Source organism: Macaca fascicularis, chromosome 5 (assembly GCF_037993035.2).
Source record: "Macaca fascicularis isolate 582-1 chromosome 5, T2T-MFA8v1.1".
Classification (NCBI taxonomy): Eukaryota; Metazoa; Chordata; class Mammalia; order Primates; family Cercopithecidae; genus Macaca; species Macaca fascicularis.
In genome coordinates this window covers 189,448,158-189,465,490 of record NC_088379.1, presented here as the reverse complement: position 1 = coordinate 189,465,490, position 17,333 = coordinate 189,448,158, and the positions used below count along the sequence as shown (strand labels likewise).

General features: G+C 43.0%; 1 protein-coding gene across 50 annotated transcripts in view; it reads right to left on the bottom strand.

Moving 5' to 3' along the window:
• PRIMPOL (primase and DNA directed polymerase) overlaps positions 1–17,333 on the bottom strand; it is a 50,781-nt gene that overhangs the window by 8,938 nt on the left and 24,510 nt on the right. For 33 of the 50 annotated variants that reach the window (XR_012435269.1, XR_012435270.1, XM_074040822.1 and 30 more), the window contains 4 exons: positions 16,925–17,072; positions 11,841–12,116; positions 6,552–6,714; positions 2,631–2,719 (listed from right to left, as the gene is read on the bottom strand). Coding sequence is in view for 47 of the 50 variants with exons in the window: in XM_074040822.1 (XP_073896923.1) it covers positions 2,631–2,719; positions 6,552–6,714; positions 11,841–12,116; positions 16,925–17,072 (676 nt within the window). In the remaining 3 variants the exon portion in view is untranslated. Of the gene's footprint in view, positions 1–2,630; positions 2,720–6,551; positions 6,715–7,179; positions 7,306–11,840; positions 12,117–16,924; positions 17,073–17,333 lie in introns of all 50 variants that reach the window. The other 17 variants (XR_012435268.1, XM_074040820.1, XM_074040821.1 and 14 more) reach the window with 1 other exon arrangement.

Below are 17,333 nucleotides of genomic sequence, written 5' to 3'. Positions count from 1 at the left end.
CTTGAGACGGAGTCTGGCTCTGTGGAGTGCAGTGGCGCGATCTCGGCTCACTGCAACCTCCGCCTCCCGGGTTCAAGCAGTTCCCCTGCCTCAGTCTCCTGAGTAGCTGGGACTACAGGCACCCGCCACCATGCCTGGTTAATTTTTGTACTTTTAGTACAGATGGGGTTTCCCTACGTTGGTCAGGCTGGTCTCAAACTCCTGACTTCATGATCCGCCTGCTTTGGCCTCCCAAAGTGGCATTACAGGCATGGGCCACCGAACCCAGCCAGTATAATTTTTTTTTTTTTTTTTTTGAGACGGAGTCTTGCTCTGTCACCCAGGCTGGAGTACAGTGGCGCGATCTCGGCTCACTGCAAGCTCCGCCTCCAGGGTTCACACTATTCTCTGCCTCAGCCTCCAGAGTAGCTGGGACTACAGGTGCCCGCCACCGCGCCTGGCTGATTTTTTGTAATTTTAGTAGAGACAGGGTTTCACTGTGGTCTGGATCTCCTGACCTCGTGATCCAAGTTTGCTTTAAATGAAGTTTATGTTTCACTTACTAAAATGATTTATATAATTGGAGAAATATTGGAAAACATATTAATGTGGAAATGTGAGATGTGGACTCTAAATCAATGTCTATAAATACATATGAAACAGAAGAAAATAAACATAAGAAAATGTTATCTATATTTTAAAGTAAGCTTGTAATCATACTATACACATAATTTGAGAGACTACTTTTCTTTTAACATCACAAATGGGTGTTTCCACATTATACAGGCTTCATAAATTTAAATTAAACAGCTAGAGGATTTCATAGTATATAACCAACTCACTTGTGCTGTACATTTAGATTGCTTTAATTTTTCCCTATTATAAATAACAATATACGAAAATATGTGTATAAAAATGTTTACTGGAGGGTTTATGTAAGAAATATTTGAAAAAAACGCTCTATGTTCTTCAATAGAGGAATGGGTAAGTTATGACAGAGCTGTACCATGAAAAACTACACAACCATTAAAAGACTGAGGAAGATCTCTCTACATATATTGGAAACATAGGAAAAGCTCTTCTAGGTTAAATAGAAAATGACTGCAGTATTTACCTGACTGATCGTGGACAGAAGGGTGAAAAAGAAATTTAAGTTTTCATTTTGTTATGTGTTTATTTTATACAAATAACTTACATTATTTTTGTAGTTTTTTGAAAAACACCATAAAATGAAAATTAGTGAATAATACTTTTTTTTTTTTTTTGAGATGGAGTCTCACTCTTGTTGCCCAGGCTGGAGTGCAGTGGCACGGTCTCAGCTCACTGCAACCTCCGCCTCCCAGGTTGAAGCGATTCTCTTGCCTCAGTCTCCCAAGTAGCTGGGATTACAGGCACCTGTCACCATGCCTGGGTAATTTTTATATTTTTACTGATTTCACCATGTTGGCCAGGCTATTCTCAAACTCCTGAACTCAGGTGATCCACCCACCTCGGCCTCCCAAAGTACTCGGATTAGAGCATAAGCCACCACGCCCAGCGAATACTTTTTTTTTTTTTTTTTTTTTGAGACGGAGTCTCGCTCTGTCACCCAGGCTGGAGTGCAGTGGCCGGATCTCAGCTCACTGCAAGCTCCGCCCCCCGGGTTCCCGCCATTCTCCTGCCTCAGCCTCCCGAGTAGCTGGGACTACAGGCGCCCGCCACCTCGCCCGGCTAGTTTTTTGTATTTTTTAGTAGAGACGGGGTTTCACCGTGTTAGCCAGGATGGTCTCGATATCCTGACCTCGTGATCCGCCCGTCTCGGCCTCCCAAAGTGCTGGGATTACAGGCGTGAGCCACCGCGCCCGGCCGCGAATACTTCTTAATAAACATCTTTTTCATACTTTTTGCGTTTGAGATGGAAACCCTGAAGTAGATGAGTGATTGATTGATTAACTGACTGGCTGAGACAGGGTGTGATTCTGCTGCCCAGGCTGGAGTGCAATGGCACCATTAAGACTCAGTGCAGCTTCAACCTCCTGGCCTCAAGAGATCCTCCTGCCTCAGCCTCCTGAGTGGCTGGGACGACAGGCATGCACCACAACTCCTGGCTAATTTTTGGATTTTTTTGTAGAGATAGGGTTTTGCTAAGTTGCTCAGGATTGTCTCTAACTCCTGGGCTCAAGTGATCCTCCTGCCTCAGTCTCCCAAAGTGCTGGAATTACAGGTGGGAGTCACTGTGCCTGGCTAGAGGTAGTTTTTGAAAGATCAGTGATTATGAATACTTAACATTTAATATTTTAAAGGCAAAACAGATTCTGTATCCTTACATTTTGATAGGAAATTTTTTTTTTTAATTACCTGAAGTAGCTGCGTGCAGTGGCTTGTACCTGTAATCCCAGCATTTTGGGAGGCTGAGGCAGACAGATCATTTGAGCCCAGGAGTTTGAGACCAGTTGGGCAACATGGTGAAATCTCATCTCTACTAAAAATACAAAAATTAGCTGGGCGTGGTGGTGCACGCCTGTAGACCCAACTACTCTGAAGCTGAGGCAGGAGGATGGCTTGAGCCTGGAAGGAGGAGGCTGCAGTGAGCCGAGCTGGCACCACTGCACTCCAGCCTGGGTGACAAAGAGATGCTGTCCTAAAAAGAAAACAAACATCAAAAAATTTACCTGAAGTGCCGATACTGTTAAAATATCCAACTCCTTTTTGTTTATTCTGAGATGGGTCACATGTAAGAATTCGTAAAGTATCTGAGAACCTGAAGAAGAAATGGGTAAAAGAAACAAAGCACCATTACACTGGAACTACAAGGCCTGGCTACAGAAAGGATGCTGAATTCCTAATAGTTTCTCATTAAAATCCTTTGTTCAGCAGATAATTGTTCTAGGACATTTATTCCACATTTGCCCACAAAACCACGAACCCCACACATATAAAAAATATGATTTGTCAATTAAAGAAAATAATTTTTTAAAGAGTAGGTTGGTGATTACTTATAATACTATCCTCAATTACAGAATGGATCAGGGACTCTAGGACTGCTGAAGCCCTGTGTCCATGGTTTCACATCTGCAGATTCAACCAACTGCAGATCAAAAGTATGTTTTTTAAAAAACAATAAAAATAGGCCAGACGCAGTGGCTCACGCCTATAATTCCAGGACTTTGGGAGGCTGAGATGGGCTGATCACTTGAGGTCAGGAGTTTGAGACGAGCCTAGCCAACATGGTGAAACCCATCTACTAAAAATGCAAAAATTAGCCAGGTGTGGTGGCAGGCGCCTGTCATTCCAGCTACATGGGAGGCTGAGGCAGGAGAACTGCTTGAACCTAGGAGGCAGAGGTTGCAGTGAGCTGAGATTGTATCATTGCACTCCAGCCTGGGTGACAGAGTGAGATTCCGTCTCAAAAAAATAAGTAAATAAGTGAAAATAAAAAATAAAAATAACAATAAAAATAATACAAATTAAAAACAATATAGTATAACAACTATATGGCATGTGTACTGTATTAGGTATAGGTAATCTAGCAGGATTTACAGTATTATATATGGAGGATGTGTCTGGGTTACGTGAAAATAGTACATCCTTTTATATATGCAGATTTTTGTATCCACAGGGGTCTTGGGATAATAATCACCCACAGACACCAGGTGACGACTATATAACTCTATTCACCAAACATAAAGAGCCTTTGAATTTTTTGTTACAACAATTGTAGAGGTGTGACTTATAGGAAGAAATGAAGGAAGAAGGAGGGGTGAGAGCAAAGGGAAAAACAGATTAAAATTAACGGAAAGAAAAGGTACATTCATAATCATAAAGGATTTAGCCTTTATTTCAAGAAGTAAAATACCTGGTACTGACTTGGAATACACAAAAGACAAGGTGACTGTATTCAGTAGAAGAACCCTCCACCTCTGTAAGATTCGTATTTAAACTGCGAAAGAAACGGGATTGGGTAATCGGGAGATTACCTGCACTTCCGGCTGTAGTTGCTTTTCTCGTAGGAGCTAGAACTAACAATGTTGCTTTTCGCACTTCTCCATAAGTGGTAGAAAGAATGTGACCTTATTCTGGTGCCCACAGGGGGTGGCAGGAAATATACAATTTGTACACTCCTGCTATGGCACTTCCCATTTTCAGAATCTCAGATACTACTACCGCTACCAACAACATTCACTGAGCAGATGCCATGAGCTGGGCACAGCTGTATATGTTTTATATGCACAATTTTAACTTTTTAAATGCTCTCGACAACTCTATAAGGTAGGTGTTAGTATCATTTCCATTTAAAAGTAGGAAACTCAGACCTTACTTCTGAGACATGTTATTAAAAGAACTCAAAGAGTACAAATATATATATGAAGAAAAACAATCCATCTTCCATCCTCCTGGGTAACGGCTGTTAACTGTATAACCTGATACAACTATCCCTACAGCACTGTATTTTAGACAATTACTAAAATTAATTTCCAGAGAACTTTTCCTTAAAATTATATTTAAGTGGCCGGGCATAGTGGCTCACACCTGTAATCCCAGCACTTGTGAGAGACCAAGGTGGGCAGATCACTTGAGGTCAGGAGTTTGAGACCAGCCTGCCCAACATGGGGAAACCCTGTCTCTACTAAAAATACAAAAATTATCTGGGTGTGGTGGTGCACACCTGTAGTCCCAGCTACTTGGGAGGCTGAGGCAGGAGAATCGCTTGAACCTGTGAGGCAGAGGTTGCAGTGAGCTGAGATCACACCACTGCACTCCAGCCTGGGCCACAGAGCAAGATTGTCTCAAAAAAAAAAAATTATATTTAGAAAGGCAAAAGGAAAAGAATTACGGCAAGGTGATGGTAATTTAGTCTGAACCTTAACCATTTTTTGGGCTGAAAAAGTTGCCAGCCTAGAAAAATGGGGAATGAAGGCAAATACAGTAAGTCCTCATTTAATGCCATGGATAGATTCTTGGAAACTGCAACTCTAAGAGAAATGACATCTAGCAGGTCTTTGAATAATGTTCTTTTGTTCAACATCATTTCCTTATAACGGCAGTCCCCAACCTTTCTGGCACCAGGGACCGGTTTCCTGGAAGACAATCTTTCCACGGGTGGGGCGGGGGCGAGATGGGCTGGTTTCAGACTGAAACTGTTTCACCTCAGACCATCAGGCATTAGATTCTCATAAGGAGTGTGCAGCCTAGATCCCTCCCACGCACAGTTCACAGCAGGGTTTGCACTCCTATAAGAATCTAATGCCACTGTGGATCTGGCAGGAGGCAGAGCTCAGGTGGGAAGGTGGCTGCTCGCTCGCTCGCCTGCTGCTCACCTCCTGCTGTAGGGTCCAGTTCCTAACCACAGACCACTGGTCTGTGGCCTGGCGACCACTGCCTTATAACATGGATGAGAAAAAACAACTGGATTCATCATACATCACTTTGTTTAAAGTTCAGTTTCCAATAACTTATCAACATCAAATGATGACTTGTTACAGTATTTCTGTTGAAAGATGACTTTCACAGATTTTATTTTTTTTAATTTATTTATTTTAGTTTTTAGCAATGGGGTCTCACCCTGTCACCCAGACTGCAGTGCAGTGGTGCATTCATAGCTCACTGCAGCCTTGAACTCCTGGGCTCAAGTGATCCTTCTACCTCAGACTCCTGAGTAGCTGGGACGACAGGCATGTGCTACTGTGCCCAGCCAACTTAAATACTTTTAAAAAATGAACGAAACATGGGAACCTAAAGTTTCAACAATAGAACTCACAATAAATTCCAGAGTGTCAATATAATGGAAATTTTACACAGGCATTAGAAGTTTTATTTACAATTAATTGTTGGCAAATTTTTAACAAATATTCATAACATCAAGTAGAAAAAACAAATGACAATCATCTAAATAATAATCTCAAGAATATTTTTTGAATAAAGGAGCTATACAAATTATATGTATGTGCATACATGAAAAGAAAATGAGGCATTTAATAGTAAAATATTTCCAAATGCAATACCAGTAGTACTGTTTTCTTCTTTACAGAAGTGATAATCATTTTAGAAAAATTGGAAAATATACTAAATATAATCCTAAAAAGATATACAGAGAAAATTAAGTGTTCAAATATATGTTTTACTATTATCTTTTAGCTAATGGAGAAAAGAGAAAGGTTAACTTAGAACTGTAAGAACTGGCTGGGCGCAGTGGCTCACGCCTGTAATCCCAGCACTTTGGGAGGCCGAGGTGGGCAGATCACCTGAGGTCAGAAGTTCGAGACAAGCCTGGCTAACATGGTTAAACCCCATCTCTACTAAAAATACAAAAATTAGCTGGGTGTGGTGGCGGGCACCTGTAGTCTCAGCTACTCCGGAGGCTGAGGCATGAACCTGGGAGGCGGAGTTTGCAGTGAGCCGAGATCATGCCACTGCACTCCAGCCTGGGCGACAGAGCAAGACTCTGTATTCAAAAAAAAGAGCGGTAAGAACTGACTTTTTCTTAAGGTAGAATGAATTTAGATGATTTACATTTTAGTAATACACAATGCCATTCACTGTTTAATAAATAAATATTCATGAATACAAAATGGTTTGATGCTGCTACTACATACCTGACATTGCTGACCAAAGAAGAGAGAAAATACTGATATTCGTCAGAAACATCCTTTGATGGTATAGGAAAAAATGTGTTATCTTCAGTAACCTCCAAAGCCACACGCTTTCCTATTTTTGATGATTTATATAGCCGAAAGTTTCTATTTCTTGTATAAACTCCTACATCAAAAAGTAATAAAACAATATGAAAGCATGTTTTCTGTGATTAGTTTTATGGTCAGCAAATATTCAATTTTTATATAGCATTAATAAAAGAAATAAGTATTTTCTACATGTAGCTGTAAACAAAATAAACAAAATTAAAGCACTATATAAATTAAAATAAACTGCAGTCAGCATGGAGGAATGCCACATTCTGAAATAGCAAACTCAATTATTCTGCAGCAATTCTGCAACTGAAACAAATGGAAAAGCTGGATGCAGGTATTGGAAAGTTTGAGACAACCAGAGAGCTTCTAAGACAGTGAGGTTGTGCCATGCCAAATCCCAGAGAAAAGGGAAGGACCAAAATCAAACAAATATCTAGAATAAATCTAACAACATATGGATAAGATTTCTATTCAGTAAATTATAAAACATTATAGAGAAAAATTAGAGAATCCCTAAGTAAATAGATGGGCCTACCATGTGCATAGATTGGAAGACTCAGTATTATAAAAATGTCAACGCTCCCCAAGTTGATCTGTAGAGTCGAGGCAATCCAAATAAAAATTCTAGCAGGATTTGTTTGCATAAACTGGCAAACTGACTCTAAAATTTAAACAGAAGTGCAAAAGCTCAAGAATAACCAAGAAATTCCAAAGAACAAATTTGGAGGAATTGTTTTTCCTAGATATAAAGACTTACAACAAAACCGTATTAGACAGTGTGGTGCCTATCTAATATATAAAACTATATTAGACAGGAATAGATCAATAGAACAATGAAGCAGAACAGGGTCCAGAAACAGACCAAAATATATACAGTCACTGTATACGGCAAAGGTGGCACTGCTGAGCAGTAGGTAAAGGACAGTCATTTCAACAAACAGTGCTGAGCCAACTGGATATTCACAAAAGAAAACATGAATCTTGACTGCTCCTCACTCAATAAGCAAATCCTTTCCAAGTAGACTGTAAATCTAAACATAAAAGCCATGCCAGGTACAGTGGCTTGTGCCTGTAATCCCAACATTATGGGAAGCCATGACAGGAGGATCACTTGAGGCCTGGGCAACATAGCAGACCCTGTCTCTACAAAAAATAAACAAATAAAAAAATTGTGTTGCTCTATGATACTTAGAGAGAGAGAGAGAGAAAGAGACAGAGAGGGGGACAGTGAAAGGAAAGGAAAAGGGCAGGGGAGGGGCAGAAGGAAAGGGGGAAGGGAAGGGGGAAGGAAAGGAAAGGGGAAAGGAAAGTGAAGGGGGAAGGGAAGGGGGGAAGAGAAGGGGGTAGGGAAGGGGCAAGGGAGGGGAAAAGGAAAGGAAAGGGAAGGGGAAATGAAACAGAAGAGGGAAGGGAAGGGGGAAGGGAAGGGGAAGGGAAGGGTAAGGGAAGGTGGTAGGGAAGGGGGAAGGGAAGGGGAAAGGAAAGGGAAGGGGAAAGGGAAGGGAAGGGGTAAGAGAAATTCGAAGGGGGAAGGGGGAAGGGAAATGCGAAGGGGGAAGGGGGAAGGGAAATGCGAAGGGGGAAGGGAAGGGGGAAAGGGGAAGGAGGAAGGGAAAGGGGAAGGAAAGAGAAGGGAAGGGAAGAGGAAGTGAAGGGAGAAGGGAAGGGAAGGGAGAAGGAAAGGGAAGGGGGACGGGAAAGGGAGAAGGAAAGGGAAGGGGGAACGGAAAGGAGGAGGGAACGGAAAGGAGGAGAGAAAGGAAGGGAGGGGAGGGAAGAAATTGATTTAAAAATGTGGTCGTATGCACTTGTAGTTCTAGCTACTGCTGAGGCTGAGGCAGGAGGATTGCTTGAGCCCAGGAGTTCAAGGCTGCAGGACCATACCACTGCACTTCAGCCTGGGCAACAGAATGAGACCTTGTCTCTAAAAAATAATGAATTAAACATAAACATAAAAGGCAAAACAATAAGCTTTTAGAAGATAAAGAAGAAAAGCAAAAGAATACCTTCATGGCTTTGGGATAGGCCAAGTTTTTTTAACAGGATGCAAGAAACACTGACCACAGAGGAAAACACTGATAAAATCAGACTACTACTACTATTTAATGACTTATGTTCCTCAAAGACATGACTAAGGGTGCAAAGACAACCACAAACATACACTACAGTTTACCCTTGAATAACAAGGGTTTCAGCTAAATAGCACCACTTATATGTGATTTTTTTTTTCTTCTTTCTTTTTTTTTGATACTGAGTCTCGCTCTGTTGCCTAGGTTGGAGTGCAGTGGTACGAACTTAGTTCACTGCACCCTCTGCCTCCCAGGTTCAAGTGATTCTCATGTATCAGCCTCCCGAGTAGCAGGAATTACAGGCATGCACCACCACTCCGGGCTAATTTTTGTATTTTTAGTAGAGATGGGGTTTCACCATGTTGGTCAGGCTGGTCTTGAACTCCTGACCTCAAGCAATCCACCTGCCTTGGCCTCCTAAAGTGTTGGGATTACAGGCGTGAGCCAAATTTTTTTCAGTAAGTATACTGGAAACTTTTGGGGGGACTTACAACAATTTGAGAAAACTCACAGATGAACCATATAGCCTAAAAAATTAGAAAACGTTAGAAAATAATTAAAAATAATTAGAAAAAGTGTTCATGAATGCATAAAATATATGTAGATAGCTAGTCTAAGTTATCATTTACTGCCATAAAATGTACATAAGTCTGTTATAAAAAAGTTAAAATTTATCCAAACATATGCACACCCTTGCAGACTGTACATGATGCCATTCACAGTTGGGAAAAATCTAAACAAATGTAAAGACAGAGTATTAAATCATAACTGCGTAAGATTAACCATAGTACATACTACACTACCACAATAATTTCTTAGCCGCCTCCTGTTGCTATTGCAGTGAGCTCAGGTATCTGCCTACAACACGGCCTGATGCCAGTCCTCTCCATCTGAGCAGGTCATTACACCAATCAATTGCGTTTCACAGTCAAAAGTGATCCTTGGCCGGGCGCGGTGGCTCACGCCTGTAATCCCAACACTTTGGGAGGCTGAGACGGGTGGATCACAAGGTCAGGAGATCAAGACCATCCTGGCCAACACAGTGAAACCCCGTCTCTACCAAAAATACAAAAAATTAGCCGGGCGAGGTGGCGGGCGCCTGTAGTCCCAGCTGCTCGGGAGGCTGAGGCAGGAGAATGGCATGAACCCAGGAGGCGGAGCTTGCAGTGAGCCGAGATCGCGCCACTGCACTCCAGCCTGGGCGACAGAGCAAGACTCTGTCTCAAAAAAAAAAAAGAGTAGGGTATCAGTAATGAAGATTTTGGGAAGTCAAAAGTTATACATGGATTTTGATCTACACAGAGAAGTTGGTTCCCCAAGCCCTGCATTGTTGAAGAGTCAACTGTATGTGATTCCAATTACACAGTAAAATACAGGCAAAACTAACGCACACAGTTAGAGGACAGAATAGTTGTTACCCTGGGACAGAGGGAGGGGTCCTGACTGGAAGGGGGATGAAGTTGGGGGTCCTGGTCATCTATCTCTTGTCTTGGGTAGTGTGGTGACAAGGGGTGTTTATTCTGTAATCAAGTATATATTTTTCTGTATAAATGTTATACTTCAACAAAAAAGTTTCTTAACAAGATTTCAGCATATACTATGAAATCTCTGAACTTTCCAAGGATGGTTTAGGAAACGACTTCCCCACCCTCTCTGGATATGTGAGTAAATCCAGGCGTATGTATCAAGAGGACCAGGGAGATTTTCTTGCTAGTCCGGTAGCCTGACTTCCAAGGTTAGGTGTGCTGTGACCTGGGGTACTGTGTTATACTGGAGTAGAAGCAGAGACAGGTGCTGGCCACTGCTGCTCTCCCTGGATCAACTTCCTGTTATGCACTCGGCCTCACTGACTGCAGGCTAGTCCCGCCCGGACACGACATCCTGCTCATAAAGCAAAACCTGTCAGGCCTGGAAGAAGGAGCCTCTGCCTGTGTGACTGCTCCACCTCACACTCCTCTGTCTTTCCAAGTTCTGGTGCTCGATTGCCAGGGGTGCTAGAAAAACATGAAATCCAGCAGGAACACGTCCCTAATCTCGGTACACTGTTGGCCTGGGATTCTGACCTATACCTTAAACCTACCTTCCCTCAGCCTTTACACACTGAAGCTCTCCGAGGTGTTCAAAGCCAGCAGCAAAAATGTTGCTGTCTGGCGGTACAATGGCTCACACCTGTAATCCCAGCACTTTGGGAGGCTGAGGCAGACAGATCATGAGGTCAGTAGTCTCAGACCAGCCTGGCCAACATGGTGAAACCCTGTCTGTACTAAAAATACAAAAATTAGCCGGGCGTGGTGGTGCGCACCTGTAATCCCAGCTACTCAGGAGGCTGAGGGAGGTGAATCATTTGAACCCGGGAGGCGGAGCTTGCAGTGAGCCGAGACCGCGCCACTGCACTCCAGCCTGGCGACAGAGCAAGACTCCGTCTTAAAAAAAAAAAAAGAAAGAAAGAAAGAAAAAGAAAAAACCTGCTGCTGTCATGGCTTTTGAAATCACAAGCTAGAGCCTCAGTATAAAAATGAGGTGCAGTTCACCGAATGGGAGCTGTTATGTTAGGGTCTTGATTGGCCTGTTGTTGAATTATGCTCAAGTCCTGTCAGCCCAGGGCTTCTGACATCCTCAGGCTCTGAGACCAAGGCCTAGCAAAGCCACACTGGGTTAAGAAATCACTGGTTTCAACACAGCACGAAAGCTGATGAAATGGGCCCTGCCACGACCACTGAGATCTTCGGCGAGGAAAGCAGCCAGGCTCACTGCGCCACGTGAGTACTGCTTTTACACTGGGTCTGTTTTTTAAATGTCTGTACTCTGACTTAACCTCTCAGCAGTCCTGGAAGAAGCTGGTCCAACTGTTCCTGTAAAACTCCCTCAACAGGAATCCTCTGGACACGCAGAGCAGAAGGCAGCCACAGCCATCCTCTGCTGGAGCTCAGGCCGGCCTGGACCCCTCTAAGATCTCTGGAGAAAAACCTCACAGATTCCCAGCACCTGAACTCGCTGCTTGCATCCTGCTGGGGACTTGGGCAGTGGAAGAAGCGAGAATCCCAAGCACGGTGACGAGTGGGCACCAACCTGTCACTCACGAAAGCACCAGGACCGTCTGATAGAGACAGCTGTCAATCTTACTTACCAAGATCCACAAAAAGATGCTTCTCTCCCACGTTATTCTTCACAACTAGAAACGAAAGGTCAGGACTGCTTTGCTCAGCTGACCCCAGCATCTCCAGTTTCTCTGAATTCAATGTCCAGCTTTCCCCTGTAGCCTTCTCTGTGAAAGAAAATCCTTGTCTTGCAGGTGCTTCCAAAAAATGGGGAAATCCGTGGCCTGTTGTCTCTGAAGCGCTATCATCATCTTCACTGCCAAGCAAGTCAAGAGCAGGCTGCAAAATTTTTCTCAAAAAATTACCTGAGGAAAAAAGCTGTTATGATTCACCCGATTCTTCTTTTCCACACACCATATCTTAAGGTCTAGCCATGAATCCACACATGACAATTTTATACAGAAAACCATTTTTTAATTTCTGGTTTCAAAACCAAGTTGCTATAAATTGTTACACGCCAGTCCTGTGACTTCCTTCCTTTTGTGAAATCGTTTACCTTTTCAAGTCCATTGACTTGGGAGCCTGGTGTCAGATGTAAACAAATCATCTTAGAAGGGAAAGTTCATTTGAGAAGATGTGTCAATGCTGCCGGTAGGGGCCTGAGCCTAAGAGGCTGTCATCCAGAAAACACTACTTATTAACACATACTGGGACATTCAATGATTAAAGAATGAGGGGCCTCGTGCCCTTAAGGGATCATAAAAATAATAATAATGAAGAATGAAGGTTTATATAAGGAAACTGCTGCTCAGCTAACAGACAGAAGCACTGAGGAAATCTCAGGGAGTCGGGGTGCTGGCAAATTTCTCAAGAGCTTATTTTCTCTCCTTTACCTGCCACGACATGCCCCTGCAAACCCTGGCTTTCACAGCCGTCAGCCCCCAGGCTGCTGCTCCTACCTCTGCCTCAAACTGGACACAAAATGGACTACGGCCTCGGAGCTAACATCCACAATAAAAGCAATTCGATACATTTACTGTACTTCAACATTTATTCTAAGAACTCTGAGTAACAGTAGTCCTATCTGTACCATGAAAAGTTGGTAAGAAAATCCAGAACTTCTTCCAACTCTCACATTTTACACCATGAAATCAAATAATTTGGCTATTAAGTTGCTTCACGTATACCAATACTTAAGAAATGCAATATTGTAAGAAAAATTTAATTTTAATCTGTAGAACTGTTATTGTTTAGATTCATTCTTCACTTTATTTACCAGAAAGGCTTGGGTCCTTACATTATAACAAATGCATGCTCTAAATTCAAAATTTTCTTTCTTCACATTAGATTTTATTACTTGCCTACTCAGCCAGCTGTGGTGGCTCATGCCTGTAATCCCAGCATTTTGGGAGGCTGAGGTGGGCGGATCACTTGAGGTCAAGAGTTCGAGACCAGCCTGGCCAACATAGTGAAACCCCGTCTCTACTAAAAATATAAAAATAAGTTGGACGTGGTGCTGGACACCTGTAATCCCAGCTACTTGGAGGCTGAGGCAAGAGAACTGCTTGAACCTGGGAGGAGGAGGTTGCAGTGAGTCAAGATCATGCCACTGCACTCCAGCCTAGGTGACAGAGTGAGACTCTGTCTCACAAAAAAACAAAAACAAAACAACAAAAAAAATTACTTCCCTACTCAAAGAAACAAATCCAATTTCTTACAAAGCACTAAATGTCAAAATCAAAGCAAAAGCATTTGGTCTCGCAATGATATGCTGGTATGGGATGGATTCCTTCTGGAATGAGGGAGAGAAAGTAAACACCAAGTGGAAAGAAATCACAACACATCAAAGGACAACAAAGCAATCTAAACCCAAACTGATAAAGCTAATTTTCCTGAAAACTTAACATTGCAGTTACTTGACCCCACACAACAAGAGAAGAGAGTGCACGGTTGCAGAAACGGAGGCAATGGCAGTGCTGGGGAGGCCACAGGCCTTGGAACCCTGGCATGAAGCAACCATGGCCAGGACCATGACATGAGGCCTGTCACCAGCATCAATGCTAACACATTGGCCCCAGCAAACCACACTGCTTTCTACTTCCCTTCCAGGATCTTATTGCTCCCAACCCTCATGAGGACAGGAACTATCTTATTTGCTGGAAATAACTCAAAAGACGAGTCAGTCAGAAATTTGAGGTATGACAGCAAACTGGCAGAAGAGTAGTTTTAGGCAGATCAAGAGCTAGGATCTCTTACATTTAACTGAATTCTCTTCTCTGAAAGGCTGACAACAGCAACTAGAAATGTCATCCAAAGATACACTAAGGGAAGAAAAAAGGGAAAATTCTGAATCACTTCATATTCTCTGCACCTCTGGCTCTGGCAGCTCCTAATTCTAGGGCAAAGGGGCTGAGGTGACAGCCCAGTTACCAGGCCTGATCACATCTCTCCAGCCACACTAGACCATTCACTGTCCCCCATTATTAGCCACACACTCTTATCTCCATAGCTTTGCTTATGCTGTTCTGACTGTAAAGCCTTTCTTACCTTTGACTATACAATGAAATCTGACTGAAAGCCCAGATGAATGCCATCTGCTTTCAGAAGATACCTGTAGCAAAAACTGCTGGTACCTCACAAATTTCTATTCTCTCCTTCCTAAGCAAGAGATTCTCAGCTTTCGGCCTGTGGCTAGTAGTCATAGAGCAGACGATGACCAGTAAACAGCAAGCAAAGAAATAGCCTGTTTGGTGCTCTGCCTCCACACCCTGACAGCAGTGCCTCCTCACTATTCACGCATTCATTCGGAAGGGATTTATTCAGATACGACTGAGCAAGAAGGCCACACACTGCAGAAAGGCAGCAAGCACGGGGGCTGGAGTCAGAGAAGCTCAGTTTCTGTTTTGGCTTTGCCATCTGCCAGCTCTGTGACTTTGGTCAAATCTAAACCTTAACATTCCCCAGCTGCTTAACAGGAATAACAGCAGCACCTACCTTTTGGAGTTGCTATAAGCAGTAAACAAGAACATGAAATTAAGAAATTAGCACAATGCCTGGCACATGTAACTGCTTAAAAGCCTTGGTTGTGCAGCCTTAAGACAAGTCCCTAAAGGTATTTATTAATACCTTCTGGATGAATGCACGAACAGTAAGGAGGACCAGGTGAACAGACCACATCGTGTTAGACAGCCGCATCAGCAAGTGCAGAGGCCCAAGCACTACAGAAAATGTGGCCCATGATAGGAGCTGAATGAAAAGGGCAGGGTGGCGGGAGATGAGGCTGCCAACTTGTATTTACTATTGTTGTTGTTATTCTTATATTAATAATATTAGTAATATTATTGATAATGATATTTTTATTATGGGCTAAGCTCTGGAAATACAAAAGTAAGAAACAGTCCCTGCCCTAGAGAAACATTAAGTAGAATAGAGGAGATGACAAAGAAAACAGGAAATGACCATAGGAAGTAGTAAATGCTTTGACACAATAACTCTGGACATTCTCTGCAACCCAGAGGAACACTAATCTAAGTAAGGCCTAGGGTTTCAGACGTGACAGAAACAGCTTCTCACACAGTTTGATGGCGACAGAGTCCTAACAGGCCAGGGGCTCATCCCTGTAATCCCAGCACTTTGGGAGGCCGAGGCGGGCAGACCACAAGGTCAGGGGATCAAGACCATCCTGGCTAACATGGTGAAACTCCATCTCTACTAAAAATACAAAAAATTAGCTGAGTATGGTGGCATACGCTTGTGGTCCCAGCTACTCGGAAGGCTAAGGCAGGAGAATCACTTGAACCCAGGTGGCAGAGGTTGCACTGAACTAAGAACGTGCCACTGTACTCCAGCCTGGGCAACAGAGCGAGACTCTGTCTCAAAAAAAAAAAGTCTCACTTTCACCGTTCTCCGAGCCTCGAAGTTCATTCTTTAGGTTTGGATGGGTGAGTGTGTTTCTCACAGGATTAGGGAGAGAGACCGAGATGGAACTTCTCGGTCCAGCTGAGCTAACAGGAAACAGGCAGGTGATGAGAGCCTTATGAAAACAGCACGCTGGGTTTCTGTGGCCACCTTCCCCTAAGCCAGAAATCAGGTTCTTGACTTTCATGCCAGTGCTTTAGTGACTATGTCCACACCTTTTATTGTAGGTGGCTGTGAAACTCTAAGACACTAGTAGCTCTGAACCAAATTACCTGTTACCTGAGCTTCAGTCAATCATCTGCTGTTTGGACCCTTGCCCTATCCCTGCTTTGATAAGCTCTCAGGATTTGGCTTCTGCTCAGACCTCCATTATGGAGTTCCCATTCTACCTGTGTTTCTCCTTTGGACTGACTTAATGTTTAACACCTGGGCCTACATCTCTAAATGCCCAGGCCTGAGATAAGTAATCTAGTTTCACTTTCAGACTTGTACCTCTAGAATTATCCCAACCCTGAAGCTCTGCCTGGAACAATAAACAAGTCATCTTTGATACGACCTGGGACCGAAGCCCCAAAGCAAGGCCGAAGCAAAGGTCAGAAATCCAGAAGCAACATTGCAGATAAGGCTTGAAATGGAAAGGCCTCTCATGAACTTTCCAGGAAACTGAAATAAATCCTGTTGGAGCAGAAACCACTATCTGGACATGGATAGCCATCCCAGTATCTATGATTAGAGATGCAAATACCAAAGAAGTCCTGAATAGGCTGATATGTCTAGAACAGAAAGCAGGTCTAAAGCTAAAGGAACATCTTGAAAACATGAAGAAACACAATGCCATTTTTTTTTTTTTTTTTTTTGAGACAGGGTCTCACTCTGTTGTCTAGGCTGGAGTGCAGTGGTGTCATCTTGGCTCACTGCAACCTCTGCCTCCTGGGTTCAAGCAATCCTTGTGCCTCAGCATCCCGAGTAGCTGGGACTACAGGCATGCACCATCATGCCCGGCTAATTAGTAGAGACAGGGTTTTGCCAGCTTGGCCAGGCTGGTCTCAAACTCCTAGCCTCAAGTGATGCACCCAGCTTGGCCTCCCAAAGTGCTGGAATTGCAGGCGTGAGCCACTGCACTCAGCCCACATCACATTTTTTAGGATAAGTTAATGACCATAAAAGTTGATATGTATGCACAAAATTTTAAGGGGAACAAGAGCATATGAGTTTTGAATACAACTCCATGGTTTTTAAAAAGCAGTATACTTACCAACATGAATATTATCTTTAAATGCCACATCATGGAGCTGAAATATTAAATGCCGGCTGAATTTCTCATCAGTGCTAGAATCCAAGTTCAAAACATCTTCAGCTGAGCAATTAACACCATATAACTCTCGCAGCGCTTTACACACATACTAAAAACACAAGTAAAATGCAAATAATTTATATTTTTTGTCTTAAAATTTTTCTATGAGCAAATAAGCATCTCTTTAAATATAATCTATGAGTTAAAAAGTCATTAATTTCTGATCAGGCACAGTGGCTCATGCCTGTAATCCCAGCACTTTGGGAGGCCAAGGCGGGCAGATTATTTGAAGTCAGAAGTTTGAGACCAGCCTAGCCAACACGGTAAAACCCAGTCTCTGCTAAAAACACAAAAATTAGCCAGGCGTGGT